General features: G+C 47.9%; 1 protein-coding gene across 6 annotated transcripts in view; it reads left to right on the top strand.

Moving 5' to 3' along the window:
• ktn1 (kinectin 1) overlaps positions 1–16,316 on the top strand; it is a 34,488-nt gene that overhangs the window by 14,148 nt on the left and 4,024 nt on the right. For 4 of the 6 annotated variants that reach the window (XM_069193192.1, XM_069193190.1, XM_069193194.1 and 1 more), the window contains exons 10-33: positions 105–201; positions 631–803; positions 1,830–1,898; positions 2,003–2,040; positions 2,331–2,421; positions 3,419–3,487; positions 3,597–3,634; positions 4,197–4,287; positions 4,693–4,761; positions 4,919–4,956; positions 5,158–5,248; positions 6,105–6,173; positions 6,465–6,502; positions 6,978–7,068; positions 7,292–7,342; positions 7,771–7,811; positions 8,175–8,265; positions 10,459–10,545; positions 14,412–14,501; positions 14,728–14,808; positions 15,071–15,160; positions 15,249–15,341; positions 15,440–15,511; positions 15,859–15,933. In XM_069193192.1, the coding sequence (XP_069049293.1) occupies positions 105–201; positions 631–803; positions 1,830–1,898; positions 2,003–2,040; positions 2,331–2,421; positions 3,419–3,487; positions 3,597–3,634; positions 4,197–4,287; positions 4,693–4,761; positions 4,919–4,956; positions 5,158–5,248; positions 6,105–6,173; positions 6,465–6,502; positions 6,978–7,068; positions 7,292–7,342; positions 7,771–7,811; positions 8,175–8,265; positions 10,459–10,545; positions 14,412–14,501; positions 14,728–14,808; positions 15,071–15,160; positions 15,249–15,341; positions 15,440–15,511; positions 15,859–15,933 (1,833 nt within the window). The remainder of the gene's footprint in view (positions 1–104; positions 202–630; positions 804–1,829; positions 1,899–2,002; positions 2,041–2,330; positions 2,422–3,418; positions 3,488–3,596; positions 3,635–4,196; positions 4,288–4,692; positions 4,762–4,918; positions 4,957–5,157; positions 5,249–6,104; positions 6,174–6,464; positions 6,503–6,977; positions 7,069–7,291; positions 7,343–7,770; positions 7,812–8,174; positions 8,266–10,458; positions 10,546–14,411; positions 14,502–14,727; positions 14,809–15,070; positions 15,161–15,248; positions 15,342–15,439; positions 15,512–15,858; positions 15,934–16,316) is intronic. The other 2 variants (XM_069193193.1, XM_069193195.1) reach the window with 2 other exon arrangements.

Raw genomic sequence — 16,316 nt, 5'->3', positions numbered from 1 at the left:
GGCTAGTACTGGGAAGAGGAACAGTGTGGCAGGCTGTGTTGGATTGGAAGGAGGCAGGGTAATGGGTAAGGATTCTTTTCACATGTTTCTCCCTTTTTGCTCAGGCCCAGCTGCAGGATGCGAAGCTGCGCTGGGAGGAGGTCCAGGGATACCTGCACAGCGTCAACACCGAGCACGAGAAACTGAAGGCTGCCAAGCAAGGTGCCATATGGAGGCTAATTGGTTTCTGTGTAATTGGAAAAGTTTGCCTTATGCGTCAGTGTTAGTTGAGAACATCCTTATTCTTGTATATATTTTGCCCTTAGGTTAGAAGACCCTTATGTTTTAGATTAGGGTTTTTAATAGACTGGGAAGAGGCTTGTGTTTTCTTATAGTGTATCCTCGCCTCACCCTAGGTTCTTAGCATTCCTTGCTTTGCTTTGGGAAACGCTGTGACCGTTTCCAATCTGAGGAATAATAGAATTAGCTAGAAGAGGCAGAGTCCTTTGAGACCTGATCGCTAGCAGCCACAGGGGCTCGATGCGAAGACTTGGCCCCCGCTGCAGGCGTCCGGCTGGTTGCGCCGTGGCGTTCAGTGTAGCCTCGGGGTTGGCGGGCTGCAGCTGAGCTGGTGGTGTCCACACCTTGCAGAGCTGCAGAACAAGCTGATGGCTTTGGAGTCGGAGATCAACGGCAAGAACAAGGATATCCAGACTCTGCGCAGCAACCTGACCGACACCATGGTCTCCAAGGACCAGGTGGAGCAGAAGATGCTGCAGCTCCTGGAGGCCTCGCAGCACAGCCGGCCTGACGACGCGCTTCAGGTACCAGGCAGCCGGGGCGAACTGCACCCGGTCCGGTCCCTGGGCTTTAACACGCGACCGAGTGGGCCATAGGCGCAGGGACCTTTAACTGGACTGTTACAGAAACCCTCCTGCAGTTAGAACTGCAGTTGTGGTTCAGAACTGGAAGCTGAAAATGCTGAAAGTTACCGGACTGGATGCCAGTAAGAATTAGGAAGTGCTGAAGTTTTTAGTTGGCCAGTTATAGGTCTGAAGAAGTTCCAGTAGGGAGCAGCATCAGCATGCGTAGGCTACAAAGGAACTGGTAAAGGCCTTCTTCAGGTGTCATTTTAGATTAGGGTTTATAGTAGACTGGGAACAGTCTTGTGTTTTCTTATAGCCACCTGAAAAAGGTTCCACAGCCAAGACGTTGTCTCTTTTCTTTTCAGCATGGAATAAACCTTCACCTGTTCCTTTTCAGGTATAGATGGGTACTGTAACAAGACCTTTCTCCTGCTGGAAAACTGTAACATTCATCCGGATGCTTGCAAAGTTTGAACTGTTCATTTTAAACCTTAAGTTACCCTGTTGTCAGGTTATTGTAGGTCTTACAAAGCAGGTGTTTCAGTTTTATTTTAGAGAACAAATAAAACCGTTTTAAGTACAAATGACATCCCACACACATCATCCTTTTACAATAAAAATTTGCAGATATACAGCATACATGAAAATTTAGTCTATTGTTATCTGTTCCCTTAATATTTTGCTCGCTTCTAACCAAACTACGTACATTCAGAGTAAGGTAAGAGGGAGAAAAGTATTTTAAATATAAATTTTTAATTCAACAACACTGCTGTTCTGTATCTTGACAAATTCAGACTTAAAAGGTAAAATGTATTTAACCCATCGTAACCAATATTTGACCAATTTGTTCATCCATAATCTAAGTAAAAATGTTTTTTCCATTATATGTTGCAATTATTAACTCAGTCCAGTCATCTATTGTTAGGTGTTGCATGTCTTGCATGTCCTGTACTGCATGTAACTTTTTTTTTTTGTTCTTTGCAGGATCTGCTGCAGGAGAATAAAAATTTAGCGGCTCAGATTGAAAGTCTGCAAGCTCAGATCGCTGCTCAGGTACAACCTTTCAAATTGACAGCCCTATTACTGTTTGCATTTATATAATTGTATGCGTGTCTGTATGCCCGCCCCCTGCTAATTGCTTGCCTCTTTTTCTCCAGAATTCCACCACCTCCCAGCTGGAGGAGCTGCAGAAGCTGTGAGTCTGACTGACTGGGGTACAGTGATGCACAGGGCTCTAGAGACGGGGAGAAAGAACCATTGTTGTCGCTTCCTGAATTCTTCGATTTCAGAGATGCTGCCTGCCACCCAATACAGGAAATGGCAGAGGCATTGAAAGTTTCTATATATGCAGCTATATTATTGCACAACGTTGAGTCAGGCGAGAAGGCAGTTTTAGTTACCAGTTCACTGTACGACCTCCGCGCCCCGTGGTCAGTGTGAGTGTGTGCTCGGTGCCAGTCATGCTGACTGTGGCGATGTTGGCAGGCTGGCGGAGAAGGAGACGCAGCGGAAGTCCCTGGAGGACGCCCTGAACGTGGAGCGGAGTGGCGGGGCAAGTCGAGAGACTGACATGCAGGTACGTGCAGGCTCCCCAGGGCAGTGGGGCGTACAGGGCATGACCACAGGCAGGGTTTCAGCTTTGTCTCCATCACAGGGTGGTCTTCTCCACTTCAGAACAGGCACGAGGCCTTAATGAGTTGAAGTAACCCTGTATTTCTACACTCATACCCTGGTATCCGAACCCAATTGGTTCCTGAAAATCTGTTCAGAAGGCGGGAGATTGTAAATCGGAAATAAAAATTATGGGGAAAATTCCACCCTGTTCCGAACCGAAGACAAGTTCACTCAAAAACCACCCTCATCATATAATACCATACAGACCATTATAGCAAGCTTAGTGAACAACGCAGTCCTACTCAAGCCAACTATAGCTGTAAAATAATTAATGATATCATATTTACATTTTTCATAATAGATCACTATTCAAGCGGTCGGCTAGAACTATATGCATTCTGTTGTTGACTGTTACGCTAAAGACTCTTTTTCTCTTCCTTAAGACCCCATAACAAACATCAACTACAGAACAAACACAAAAAAAAACACTTTGAAAATGAGAGCACAAGTTTTTGCCTTGATCATAGGCGATGGACTGCTGCCTCACGGCGTCCTTAACCACAATGCCTGTCACCCGCGCAGACACGAGCAGCTGTTCGCGGAAGGTTCTCGGCCAAAATCGGTCACTTTCGGACTTCAAAGTTCGGATTACCGAAATTCCGTTCTTATACCGAATTACCAGGTGCAAATTCTTCATGATTAGTGGAAATTCGTATACCGAACGAGAATATAAGTATTTTGTGAATGGGGGGTGGGGAGGCAAAACTCTTTGTGGAAATATTTGTTACAAAGTCACACTGCAGAAAACGGGGATTTCAAGAATGCCTGTAAAGTGGCTGCAGAAGCATTTGTAGTAACACTACACTGGGAAATTACTGCATGAATTGCTCATTACTTGAGGCGTGGGCGTGCAGGAATGTGCCTCACCTGTGACGCCTGGGTACCTGCTGTGTTCACAGGTGATGCACAACGAGAACCTGAGTCTGAAGGCTGACATCCAGAAACTGCAGGCTCAGATATCCGAACAGGTCAGGGGGCCCGTCTCTGCTTCTCTGTTTGGAATCAGTGTTGTTGGAAATTGAGTGGTCAGTCTAATCATCTGCTGGATGCCATTCACCTTTCGGCCTCTCTCCACAGGCCACCTCCCAGCTCGTCATGGAGCAGTTTCAAAAGAGGTGAGGGTCGCACGGCCAAAAAACCCCAGAAACACATATCAGTCTTTTCCTCCAACTCTTCCCGTTTTTGTTAATTGGGTTTTCTGATGTATGCATTTTGCTTCTATGGGCAACCTTATAGCAACACGATTCTATTTTAAACGGTCCGTATCCTTTGTCCAGTACTTGTCACGCATTTTTAAGGAAGGGATAGCTCTGCATAAAAGATAATCGATCTTTAGTGAATGGGAAAGCTTAGTTCTTGGCAAAAAGCTGATCCTCGCCTCATGCCAATTAACAGTAGTAAAATGTGCATAGGGACTGTTTTGTCGGCAGGTGAAAGTAGCATTTCCGTTACATTACTGAATCTTTTTTTTCTGATAGTTTACAGATGTCCTTTTTAGGGAAGGATTTTACCATTTGTCCACAACCGGCGTCTTACCGCTGTCCTTGACGTGCTTGTGGCTCAGTGCTGCTCTGCCGTTCAGATTCTGGACGTGTCTGAAATCTGTGTGTTCCTCGGTCAGAAATGGCTCAGTGCTTCAGTGCCTAGTGGACATAGTGTGTGTGTTGTCCCCCTCAGTGCTCAGGAGAAGGAGGAGAAGATCAGGACGGTGGAAACGTTGCTGGAGGCTGGCCTGATCCAGGTGGCCAATAAGGAAGAGGAGCTGAAGGTGAGGGTCCAGGCGGGATCGTCTTCGCTCAGCAGCTCTGGTGTCGCTCTTCAGTGAGCTGCAGACAGAAGAATTAGGCACTCCGTTCAGACCTTTTCTGGGATAAACGCTGCTCTTTACACGGTTTCTAACCCTCATTTTCTCAGTCTTAGATGGGGAAACTGTATTTTGTATTTGTTGAGGTAGGTTTGAGTCAGTCACATTCTGCGCGATCTCTGAGCAATATTTTCCAAGCACCGAAAATGCTACATTTGAACTCTGGATATTATATGCAAAAATGAACGTTTTTTAATATCTTATGGGGTTTGTTATGAAAAGATGGAAGGCGTTTGGGATCTTGTGTTGGAGCAGGTTTGCCGTGTTTTTACGACAAGGTGCTGTCTGTGCCTTTCCTTTCCTTTGTAGGCCTTGAGGGATGAGTGTGTCTTTTTGAAGAGGGAAATAGAAACCCTGCAGCAGCAGCAGACTGAACAGGTATGACGTTTACCCTTCACTCTTACACGGTTCTGAACCCTGGATGAAATCATCTTCTCAGTCCTCACTCCTGCTGTCATACTGACCTTTGGCCTAAACCAGTTCTGTTTTCTAGCCTCTGCTTTAACCCTGAGCCCATTTCTGTGTTTCCTTGCAGACCGCGTCGGAAACACTAGCAGAAGAGCTACGGAGAACGTAAGTGTGTTCGAACGCTACCACTTGAATCTTGAACCGGATGATGCCGTCCGTCGGCATGTTGCCTCGCCTCTGTGCTGGTGTGAGCGCTGTTGTCTCGAGCCTCCCTAGTTAAGGCGGATGGCCCGGGAGACATCCATCAAATTGATTTGCAGAGGCGAGGACGGTAACGCTCACCGTTTTGGTGTTCGTTTCCCTTAGGCTCCAGGAGAAGGAGGGCTGGGTCAGGCGGCTGGAGGAAAGGCTGCAGGCGCAGGTGGAGAATGTGTCGCACAAGGAGAAGACCATTGAGGTGCTGATCCTGGCTCGTCTCACAGAGCATGCACTCGCCCCCTCCCCCCGGGCCCTGAGAGGGACTGGATCTCTGATCCGCTAGTTTCGGAGATGGAATAGAGCTGTAGTTTCTAACTGCAGACTCCACTGCCTCTTGGGTCTGTGCAGATGCCTAGCTTTTGGGAAGGCTGCAGGGCAGGCGCTCTGAACTGGTATCGCTCTGAAATGGTATCTGAAATGGCTTGTGCCACTTAGTCGCCAAATAGATGGGGCACCTGCAGTGCCAACCCCACTGCACGGCATTCCCTGCACCCACCTGTCCCTACATTCACATCTGCAGCTGTGTTTTTCTAGCTTGAGCCTTGTTTGCCCTGTGCTGCTGATCTGGGTCTTGTTCCCGCGTTGATACTCCTGATGAGAACGTGGGATGAAAGTGGCTCAGGTTCTTACCATTTCTAACATTTTTTACGTGATGTCTTGAACACGTGTGCGACAAGGCGAATTGCAACGTGGGGCTGCAGTTGCTTAAAATAGGAGATTTGGGTGGACTCAAACCCCAGATCCGTAATTGAAATTATTTGTCTGGCGTTAATACTTATCCTGTGCCTTGTGCTTTTGGTCTGCTTCCGTCTGATGCTCTACCATGCTGACTGTTGGCGAAGGGGTAGTCTGCCTTTGTCTCTCTCTTGTCCGTTCTGGGACGCTCTGCTGGCCTGTGTGGGGCAGCTCCTGCCGTCATCGCCTTTTGTGTTTATCTTCGCGCTGGGCTCTGTGCTGTATCTCCTCTCATCCTGCTGTGCGCCCCTGTTGGTGTGAGAGTTGTGCTATGTCTGGTTTGCCGTGTGCGTGACCCCCCTCGTCTTTTGTGTTTCAAGGCCCTGGAGCAGCAGGCGGAGGTCCTGAAGGCGGAGATCGAGGTGGCCAGGAATCGGGAGGCGAAGCAGGTACAAACGCTACTGTACAGGAGAGGAGCACAGGGTGGGGCGGGGAATGGAAAAGGAGAAATATCTCCCCCGTTGATAAAAAAACAAAAACAAGGTGTGCCTTCTGAGCTCAGTGCTTCAGAGATGACTCTTTTCTTGGAAATACATTTCATGCAAAATGCAGATGAATAGGTTGGTAATACTCCAAATATTCTATCATGATTTGGGGTTGAGAAAGATGTGGTAGGATCTGAGCATCCATTTAAATGATTTTTGTGTGTCTCGCTCAGTTTGATGTGCCTCTTTCCACAGGCCTCCACCAAGACCCAGCTTCAGGAGCTCCAGACACTGTGAGTTCAGCACTTCTCTTACAGCTGGCCAGGAAAGTGCGTGTTGTAGAGCACCTTTGTACCGTACACAGTTTTGTATTGTGGTATTAACTGTGTGTTGTCAGAAATACCCTGATACAGTGGTTCTTAGTCCTGTTCCTGTGTAACCCTGGTCTCTGCTGGCTTTTACTCCAGCAGAGCTCTTAATCACAAGCCAATTTATACTGCTTATTTGAAAGATCGTGCAGATTTGCAGCAGGTTGAGGAGAGACTGCATAAACCTCTCGTGCTGAAGTTGTTTGAAAATGCATTTTATCTGTGGTGTTGATGAAAGCAAGGCATGGGAATGAGCGCAAATAATGGTCTAAAGCAGCTAAGCGATGAGTTACGGGCCGCAGTTGGACCCAGCTGGATCAAAACCCTGCAGGGACCGGGAGCCAGTGGTGTGTGAGGTAGGACAGGGGGAGACGGTGACGTGTGCCGTGTCACTTGCCAGGCTGACAGCGAAGGAGGAGGAGGTTCACGCACTCCAGAGAGCCACGGAGGAGCGGACCAGAGAGGTCGCAGACAGGGAGCAGCGGCTCCAGGTGAGACCGGGGTTAAGTGGGAAAGAGTCACGGGGCGGCAATGTGCTCTAAGAGGGAGCAGCCGGAAGGAGACGCCAGAGCAGAAAAAGAACGGAGAGGAGCGGAGTGGTGGCGAGGCCGAGATTGTCCGGAAGTGCAGGGAGAATCCGAGCCCCCGGGGAAGAGACGGTTTGCAGGAAGGAGAAGCACGCCCGTTCACTGCCTTCGTTTCCTCTTCCTCCAGGTGCTGCAGGAGGAGAGCTCGCTCCTCAGGGGGCAGGTGGAGGCGCAGCAGGTACTGCTCTACATATCTCCTCCTGCGTCCGCGCCCTCGTTCTGTACGGAGCAGCTGTTCCAGAGCTGTCCTGCCACGCGCAGCAATACTAGATTGAAAACTCTCCTTGTCCGTCCTTCCTGACGTGCTTTGTTTTTGGCAGTTTTGCATGGAGAAAGCACATTGAGCTAGACCGGCCTTTACAGTCAGTCTGGCCCAAGGCTTTGGAATGGTCTGCAGTAGTGAGAGCATTGTTTTCCTGGACAGCGTGGAACGAGCCTAGCCTGGAGCTGCAGGGCCTCATTGCACTTTGTATAGTTGGTGGCTCCTGACCAAACTTGGTTCCCATCAGACTTAAAAAAAAAAAAAGTAGTGGAAAGGTGACTCCAGCACTGCCCAGGTCAGAACTGTGCTTAGAAAAGGAAATTAGTATCTTTCTGTTTCTACAGCAGGTCCAGGCAAGCGCCCCCAGTCAGGAGTTATTGAAGGCGTGAGTATGTCTTCTTGTTGTATTAGTATAGTTGAAGTGCACATTAAGCAGTTGAGAGCGGTCTTCTGTGCTTCAGCTGGCTGTTTTTCCCCACTCTTCTAAAGCTTTATGGGCGGTTATGGCCTCGTTAATCTGACATTTTTATAGTATGTGGGAAGCCATTCTTTTTCTTAAAGCATCTTTGCTTTAACGTCCATGGAGACAAAAAAGAGTAGCATTTTAGTAGAACATGTTATTTTAGAACGTTTAGTCTTGGGACTAATAACGTATAAATGTTTTATTAGTTTATAGGCCAAGGCTTACAGAATGCATGGCTCAGTCTCTGAATGTCTCAATGGCGTCTGTGCTGTTTGACCTCTCCAGGCTGGCAGAGAAGGAGAAGCAGGTGGCAGAGTTGCAGCGCGACCTGGCACAGATGCAGGACTCCTTGGAGGTGCACAGGAAGAAGAACAATGTAGGTGCACATGTGCAAACTGCCCACACAGGGTGCTGAGGCCCGTGTGGGAGCAGGGGGGTGAGGGGGGTAAGTGTGAGAGTCATGGATGTGCTGGGGCAGTCCTGGGCTGTTGTTCCTAGACCCTGTGTCCTCCGATCCCAAAACCCGAGGGTGAAAGCCCAGTTCAGCTTTCAGACATCCTTCTCTCTCCTTCCCCCATAGCTTTCCCCTTTTTTCCACTTGGTAACACGGCTTTTCCAACGGGAGGATTTTAAAGCTTGTCCTACTGAAAAGTGCAGCAGTCCTCTGGCATCCCAGTTCAGCAGGCATGTTTGAAATGAGACGGTTTAAGCTTCTATTACTCCGATAACTAAGAGCTTAGCTGAAAGGAAAACCAGGAGACCATGTGCCCCTTGAGGACTGGAGTAGTGCATGTAATTGAACAATTACAGTAATTCAAGAATACTACAATGCCGCTAGACCTCTTAGAACTAAGTGAATGTACCCATGATGTCTGAAGGTGCCTTGGGGCCAATGGTCTGACAGGAATTCCCACATCTTAATTCTGACATTCTTCCATTTAGTGATAGCAGCAGAGGAAACAGTTAGAAATGAGGGAGTGTTTTGTAGCTGTCCAGTGGTGTGATTTTCTCAGTCTTATTAATAGCACTCTTGCCCAGTTCCCTGTTGGCAGCTCCAACTAAACCAAAAAAGGTAGAAAACTGAATTTTACATTGAAAGTCTTCCGTATTTGGACAGAATTGAGGAGACACTGAAGATGATCACAATAGAAGATTCCTTAGCCAAAATGGCGTACTCTTTTCCTCTCACTTGTTAGTGCACTATGCATGTAGGGTGAGCGGGTTTTCAGGGCTCGTCGGCCGTTTTCTCAGGCAAACTGATGGTGTTTGGCAGAGTAGAAGTCTTGCTTGGTTTGGCCGAGGGAAGCGAAGTAGAACTTGGCAGTAATCATGCAGTGCAAGCACCAGCACGAAGGACTGAATTCCTTTTCACTCCACAGAGGTGGAGTGCTGACTTGTGTGAGATCAGCAGCCTTGGCAGTTTCTGTGGCAGGTGTGTCGCTGTTAAAGCCTTTGCCCTGTGAATGCACTGCATCAGTGTACCTTCGCGGACGGGCTCGGCAGCATGCTTTGCTGTGGCATGCTGTGGGCCCGGCAGAACAGGTGGAGCTCGTGCAGGTCTGACATAACGTGGGGCCTGGCTGGACTAAGGAGGAGTGCGGGCGGTCTTCAGTCTAGGCTGGGCTTTATAGTGTCACCACCCAGTCACATAACTCGGGGGTTCCCAACTCTGATCCCAGAGGAACACCATTGGCTGGTTTTCTCTACATCTCCACTGCTCCTGGTGGCTTCAGTGATCTCTTTTGCTTGCTTAGACTTTTATTTAAATTGTTTCTTTGGTCGGTACAGAGTATCAAGAATACTGTACTTCAAGAGTACCGTTTTGAACAACTTCAGCAAAACCACTTTACACAGCTTCTCCTCAGCTTGCTTATTGCTTACTGTTGTTTGTAATTGAACAGCTCTTGCTAGTCAATCAATTGATGAATTGACACAAGTGTGAATAACTTACATCCAGCAATGAGAATTTGTTGCTTCTATACAGGATTAATTGGTTGGTGAGGCAACACACCTGAATAAGGGCATTACTGAGACTCAGGAATTAGTGTTGGATTGATATCAATTCCAAATTTCATTTGCCTTTTTAAGAGCCGAAAGCAAATTTACAAGTGCATGCTAAATAGGAAATGGAAATCAGTTAGCCTATGAGAAGGTACTTGGCTGGAGTGAAAACCAGAAGACGGCGTTCTGCAAGAAACAGAGTTGGGAACCACTGCTTTATCATATAACCTGTGAGGCTTGTCCTTGCTGTAGAAGCAGTCCTGTTAACGTGTCAGCTACTGGTCAGTGTCCACTTGCCTGACCTGTTTTGTTTTTTACCACAGCAGCAGAGAAGTCCCTCATGGAGGTTTCTCTCTAAGGATCAGTTCAATTATAAAAAATAATTTGTTTTGGGGGGTTACGGGCATTCTAATTAGATGACCAACATTTATTTTGTATAAGGAAAGACAAGTCTCAAACCCCATTGTCTTGAAATCTTGGATCCCTGTTGTGTCTGTGGGTTTTATCCATTTCTGTATGCTTTTTTTGTGGCTGAACTGAAAAAACGTATCTCTCTGAAACTGACCAGGAGCTACGTGAGAAAAACTGGAGCGCAATGGAGGCTTTGTCAGCCACCGAGTCCGTGCTGCAGGGGAAACTCAACAAGATCACCAAGGTTCGGTTATCACCTCCAGTCTGCTTCACAGTACAGACAAATCTGACAAAAACCAAACAAGAAAAGTGCTTTGCACTAAAATGCTGCATATTCATTTCCACTCAGACTCTTGCTGAGGACAAACAAAAACTTGAAAATAGTTGCATAAAACACTTTAGATACTGTATATCTTTAGTAATACAGGTGATTTTCCCCTTAACTTGATAACTGACTTCAGTCCTCTTTAATGCTTGTGCAATGCTCCTGGGTGTCACAGATGTTCAGGGGAGAGGAAAAGCTAATGGGGAAATGGACTTGAAGGTATTTTATGCAGCTGGCCGCAGATCTGTGCTTTGCTTCCACGGATTCTTTGCCATTTTGCTTACCACACCTATTGAACTTTTTACCATTCCTGGCTTATACAGAGTCACTCTGTCATCTGTGTTCAGAATGTTTCTATAAAAAGTATAACGTAGTCCATTTGAAACTGCGATAGCCAACCATTGTCTTATTAGTGTGAAAACTATCTTATCTTAAATTTCTTAAAAAAAACTGATTTTTAACAGATAGGATCTCTGCACTGGTGATTTGTTCAGCTGCAGTGGTCCACAGCTGCCCTTGATTTTTAAGTTACTGTGATCTGCTTGCCTGAACACCGGCAGAGGTTCGTGGAGTCATGTTTACAGACGCAGAGTTTGAGAATGTGGGTTGGGGAACAGTCCCAAGTTCAAGGATCTGTCCTGGAAATCAATATGCAGTTACTGACCACTGACTTCACCTAATTTCCATTAGCGAGAATGGGTCATTTAATCCACGCTGCCCATCCTATACCTCTGCTCTGTCTCCTTCAATCCCTGATCCCTCCCTGACCTGATCCCTCTGCATGCCATCCCATCTGCATCGTGCCCTGTGACCGTCTGCCATTTCACTGTGGATTGTCGGATGCATTGATCTTTTTTTAAATTAGTCCTACTGTGTATGCTTTTGAGTTCATGTATGCAGGCTAGCTTTTGTGTTTGGCAACAGAAGTCAAACCTTCTGTCTCTCACCATTTGGGATCAATGATTTTTTTCACAATGACACTTTCCACAATGATTGCACTTTTTGCTAAATCTTCTGCAGTTCTATTTTGGGCAGGACACTTTTTGCAAAAGCGGATTTACAGTAGGTCTTATTTTGTTTTCTAATGAATAAATGCACTGCTGTTTTCCGGAGCATGATCTCCTTCATCTTATCCCATCGAGAGTTGCACACGGTTGCATGGCTGGGCTCTCCACCGTGCTGGAGGTGCTGACCTTGAGGACTTTGAAGGGTTTTTCTCCTGCTGGAGTAGAATATGATAACTTCAGAATTTTGTGGTCTTCCTTTTAAATGGATTGTTCTTTTGCTTTGCGTGCTTCAGAGCATCGGAAAACTGCTAATCGCATTTAAGTGCCGTCGCTAATTGCAAATAAGAAATCAAGAAATAAGGGGAGGCCATTTTGCCCATTTGATAGTAGTTAATTCACCCAAGGATCTCATCCTACCTTTTCTTGGTAGAAACCAAGTCATTTGCTTTAAGGACATGGTTGGGTAGCTTGCTACAGCCTCCCACGATTCGCGATGAACTAGAGCGAAGCAGATGTTGGGCGTCTTGCAAAAAAAGGCTTCTCCAGCTTTATTGTTACTAATTTAACTGATGCTTTTATTAAAAGTGACGTAGATTTGTGCCCGTTTATAGAACCAGTTATTTCTTGGTGAAGTACCGTATTCTAAATTGCAACAGCAGTGTTCCACCCAGGATGTGAAGCCCCCCAGCCTTCAAGTTCTGATCTCGGAGCCTAAACCACTCCCTCACCCAGTCCTCTCTTCCTAACATCTGATGAGTGGGAGTCCATGTGTGAGTGTGGGCAGCCCTAGTGTGGCATTGTTCATCTTTCAGGGACAATGTATACCCTGCAGGCTAAACCCTCCCCCCTTGGGACGAAGCGTGGTGCCAGCAGCAGGGTACTGAAAGCTCCGTGGTTTCTCAGGCCTTCCTCAGTGGTTACCTGTAGCTTGGCTTATTTCCACAGCTCTGACTTCCAACACCGTGCATGGTAACCTACAGCTGGCTAGCGTTTGTTATAATGTCTGTTCTTAAAGGTAAGCGTGTGCTCCTGTTTTCTGTAGGTATTTAGGATTTGATATGCAGTCTATGACCTCTACAAGGGCTTTCGTCTTGTCTATTAAAGAATGAGCGTGTTCTCAGCCCCGGGGGCAGGGCCCCAGAAGTAGGCTGTGAATAACAAGTTTTTCAGAGCTTCTGTTTATGTAGCAGTGAGGATGGCACACACGTGCTGTACAAAAACTAGATTGTAGGAACATCTATTCAGCAAAACGGGGATGAAAAAACGTCAGCTGCTTACTTGGAGAAGTTAGGTACCAAAGCAATATTGTAGTGTTTTGTGCCTCTAGATGCCGTGTCTTTATGCTCCTCAGTTTCATTACCTGTTTTTAATCACTGGCTGTAGTTAGGTTTTCTGCAAGAATTGGATAGAAACAGAGGAGAGGCTCTTTAAGACTCAAGAGCTGGAGGAACGGAGATAGGTCCTCTCTAGGAAGCACTGACCCACTGCAGGTTCTCCATCCATGGGACCCTGCCAAGCCGAAGTATTGTTGATTTTCAAATGCCTAGTGAAAAGAAATTAATTAATGGGGGTTCGTTAAGGGTAATGTAGAATTGCTGTGTAATAGATGTACCAACAATTCATCAAGAAGGCTAGATTAGGTCACTTAATCCAAACTCCTCGTGGAACTGACCCTCCCCTGCATGTACAAACTCGAAAGGGACCGTCGTTGGCTAAGCTCTGCAGGTCCTGAGGTCTTCCAGATGCCACGGTGCCCTCGGGTCCCTCCTTTAGATCCAACTCGTCCTGGACGATGAACGTGTTGTGGGTGTAATTTCCTGTAAGTGTATTTAGAGCTGCCTGATGGGTTGTGTTTAAAAGCACTTTTCAGAGCAACAGACCGAGTGCAATAGCCGTGTCTACCTCCTGCATAGGGAGGGGCTTCTCTTTGTGCTGGTGTGGTCCCTTGAACCAATTCTTCCACGTGTCTCATCTGTTTCCAGATATTCATCCATCAAGAGCTTTAACTGTCAGACGTCTAGAGCGCCGTGGCTCTTGGGTGCAGGAGTAGATGTTGCAGCAGTAGGTCATACAGTACGCGCACCGAGAATCCGTACCTGGTTTTCATTTCTGATGAGTGCTGGTAACCAGTATCCTGTCAAGTGAAGATTGTCTGCTGGCTGGAAGTGAAGGCGGGAGCCGATCTTTGGCAGGGGTTCAGGGGGAAGTGAGCTCTGAGGACCGAAGTGCTGGGACTGTGCCTGTTCCTAAAGACACCGGGATGTGTTGCGGTGCTGCAGTGTTCGGGTCAGCTGTAGAGTGTGACGATTGAAGCTGAAAGTGTCCAGCGCTAGTCACTCAGAACAGAAGGCTCGGGGACTGGAGCTGACGTGAACGAAGAGAGTGGATGCAAAGGGTGGAGCTTCAGCCACCAGCTGAGATCTGATGGGTTTTATGGCTATACGGTTGTTTCTGATTACTTGATTTTAAGTTGGTCTTTGTGACGTTTTTTGTAATTGCATCTATACCAGGCGGAAGTAGAGTAGGCCTCAGGGTGGTTAGAGCAGAGTAAATGAGATATGATCATGCTGAAATGACAAAATTGCTCCCTGCCGTTCTCCTGCAGTGAGGCCTGTCTGTCTTATTCTGGGGACTGCAGTTATTTTACGGAGTCTCGCCCACTGCAGTCCCGGCAGGTGTGTGCCTGTGCATGATTTATATCCGCATGGTTCAGTGCCGTGTGTAGGTGTGTGCGCAGCGTGGGGCTGCGAGTTAAAGCTCGTCTCGTTGCTTCTACAGGAGAGTCAGAAGGTCTTGGCTGAGGCCGAGGCTCGGAGCCGAGAGGTTCTGCACAGGCTCTTTCCTGACGTGCCCCTGCCTCACAAACAGGTAACCCGGCCTGAATTGCTATGCTGACGCTAAATGCATGAAAACTGAGTGAACATGCATAGGGATGAGTACAAGCTTTTTAAATTTGTACTCGCTTTATTTAGTGCTCTTAAAGGGGATTTGATTGGTATTCATGTAGGTTTCTGCCTAGCTCCTTTGCCAGTTTGTAGTGGTTTCCTGGCTGCAGTGGTATTATTTAAAATAACAATTTTTTTCCTCTTTTTAGAACCATGAGGAGTGGCTTCAGGAGTTTGAAAAGGCAGCAAGAGAAGTAATGAGATCAGCACCGGCAGATGGGGTATCTAAGGTGAGCCCACGAATCCCTCAGGATCTGCTCTGTAGGATTGCCCGATATGAGCACCAGTTAGAAGCAAGGTGCACAGTGGTTAAATAGTCCTGTTCAGAGTGAATGTTTTGGCACAGTTCTAAGATGGGGAATTCAACGGGTTCCTGACTGTGGCAAGGCTGACTGTGGCAATGATCTGCCTCTCTGGGGAGAGGAGTCTGAGGGGTGGGAGCAGGGCACTGCGACAGAGTTCGTACCTGAGCTCAGGCCTTTGTCTCTGCAGGAGCTGGAGGAGAAGCTCAGGGAAGCGGAGGAGACCCAGAGGATTCTGCAGAAGGACTGCGAGACGTACAAGAAAGTGCTGGCGGAGACGGTGAGGCCTGCTCTGGGGAGGGAGCGGGGGGGGTGTCATGTCCTTGGCGCCTGGGCGGCTGTGACTTTCCTTCCTGCCCCGTCCACAGGAGGGCATCCTGCAGCGGCTTCAGAGCAGCGTTGAGCAGGAGGAGTCTCGTTGGAGGGTGAAGCTGGAGGCGTCGCAGAGCGAGCTGAAGCAGGTGGGCCCGGGGGCTCCGGCTGCCCTGAGGTGGGGCGCACAGCAGAGTGGGGTGTTCTGCCTGCTGAATCCCAGCGCCTGCCTGTGTCTCTCTCCTAGGTGCGTGCCAAGGTCGCAGTGCTGGAAAGGGACGTGGATAGGCTGAGCATAGAGAGCATGGAGGCTGAAAACGTGAGTATCTCCCAGCACTGCCAGGGAAGTCGTCATGCACACGGCATGCTGGAGACCAGCTGCCCTCATCTTCAGCTTAGTTTTCTTTATTATTGAAACGGTTAATTTCAGACAACCCCTGTGATTGACCGAGGCATGAGAACTGATGTTCTTCAGTTGCCATATCACGTTCCAGTTATCGTGCCTGCTGGTCCTGTCAAGGTTCCTGTTGTAATTGAGGTTGCATGCAGGTGACGTTAAAGGCTTTTATGGGATCCTGTGCACGGGTTTTCTTCTCTGAGAAAACCTGGGCACTGCCATGCTGTGCTAGTGTGATTGTTCGTATCTTTCGATGTCGGCCGTGGCAGGAGAGGCAGCACCTGGAGGCCGAGCTGGGCAAGGCGGAGCGGGAAAGTGCCACCTACGTGTCCAAGGTCAGAGAGGTGAGTGCACAGCCTGTAGCTGGGCAAATGGATCAGGGATCAGTCCTGCCATAGATGCGAGCTCACAAATCCTGGGCAGCACCTTGAGCTCATTCTTTCACGTTGCTGTCCGGATCCCGGTCTGTCCCACTTCATTTCCCCCGAGTTATCACTTCGGCGAGACTGGGCAGCTGTACGATTTCTTAAGAAAGCTTACAAACGAGACGAGACCATTCAGCTCTTCCAGTTCTTTGGTTATTGGTAGCAGATCCAAGGATCTCATCCAGCTGTTTCTTGAACGAAGCCAGGTTACCGGCTTCACCAGCACAGCTGGGAAGCTTGTTCCAGACCCTGACCACTCTGTGCGTAAAGACGTCCCTGTTACAACAGTCCTTTTAACTGTT

Source organism: Lepisosteus oculatus, chromosome 8 (genome assembly GCF_040954835.1).
Source record: "Lepisosteus oculatus isolate fLepOcu1 chromosome 8, fLepOcu1.hap2, whole genome shotgun sequence".
Classification (NCBI taxonomy): domain Eukaryota; kingdom Metazoa; phylum Chordata; class Actinopteri; order Semionotiformes; family Lepisosteidae; genus Lepisosteus; species Lepisosteus oculatus.
Note: the sequence above shows the minus strand (reverse complement) of the source record. Positions and strands in the feature narration are given on the sequence as shown.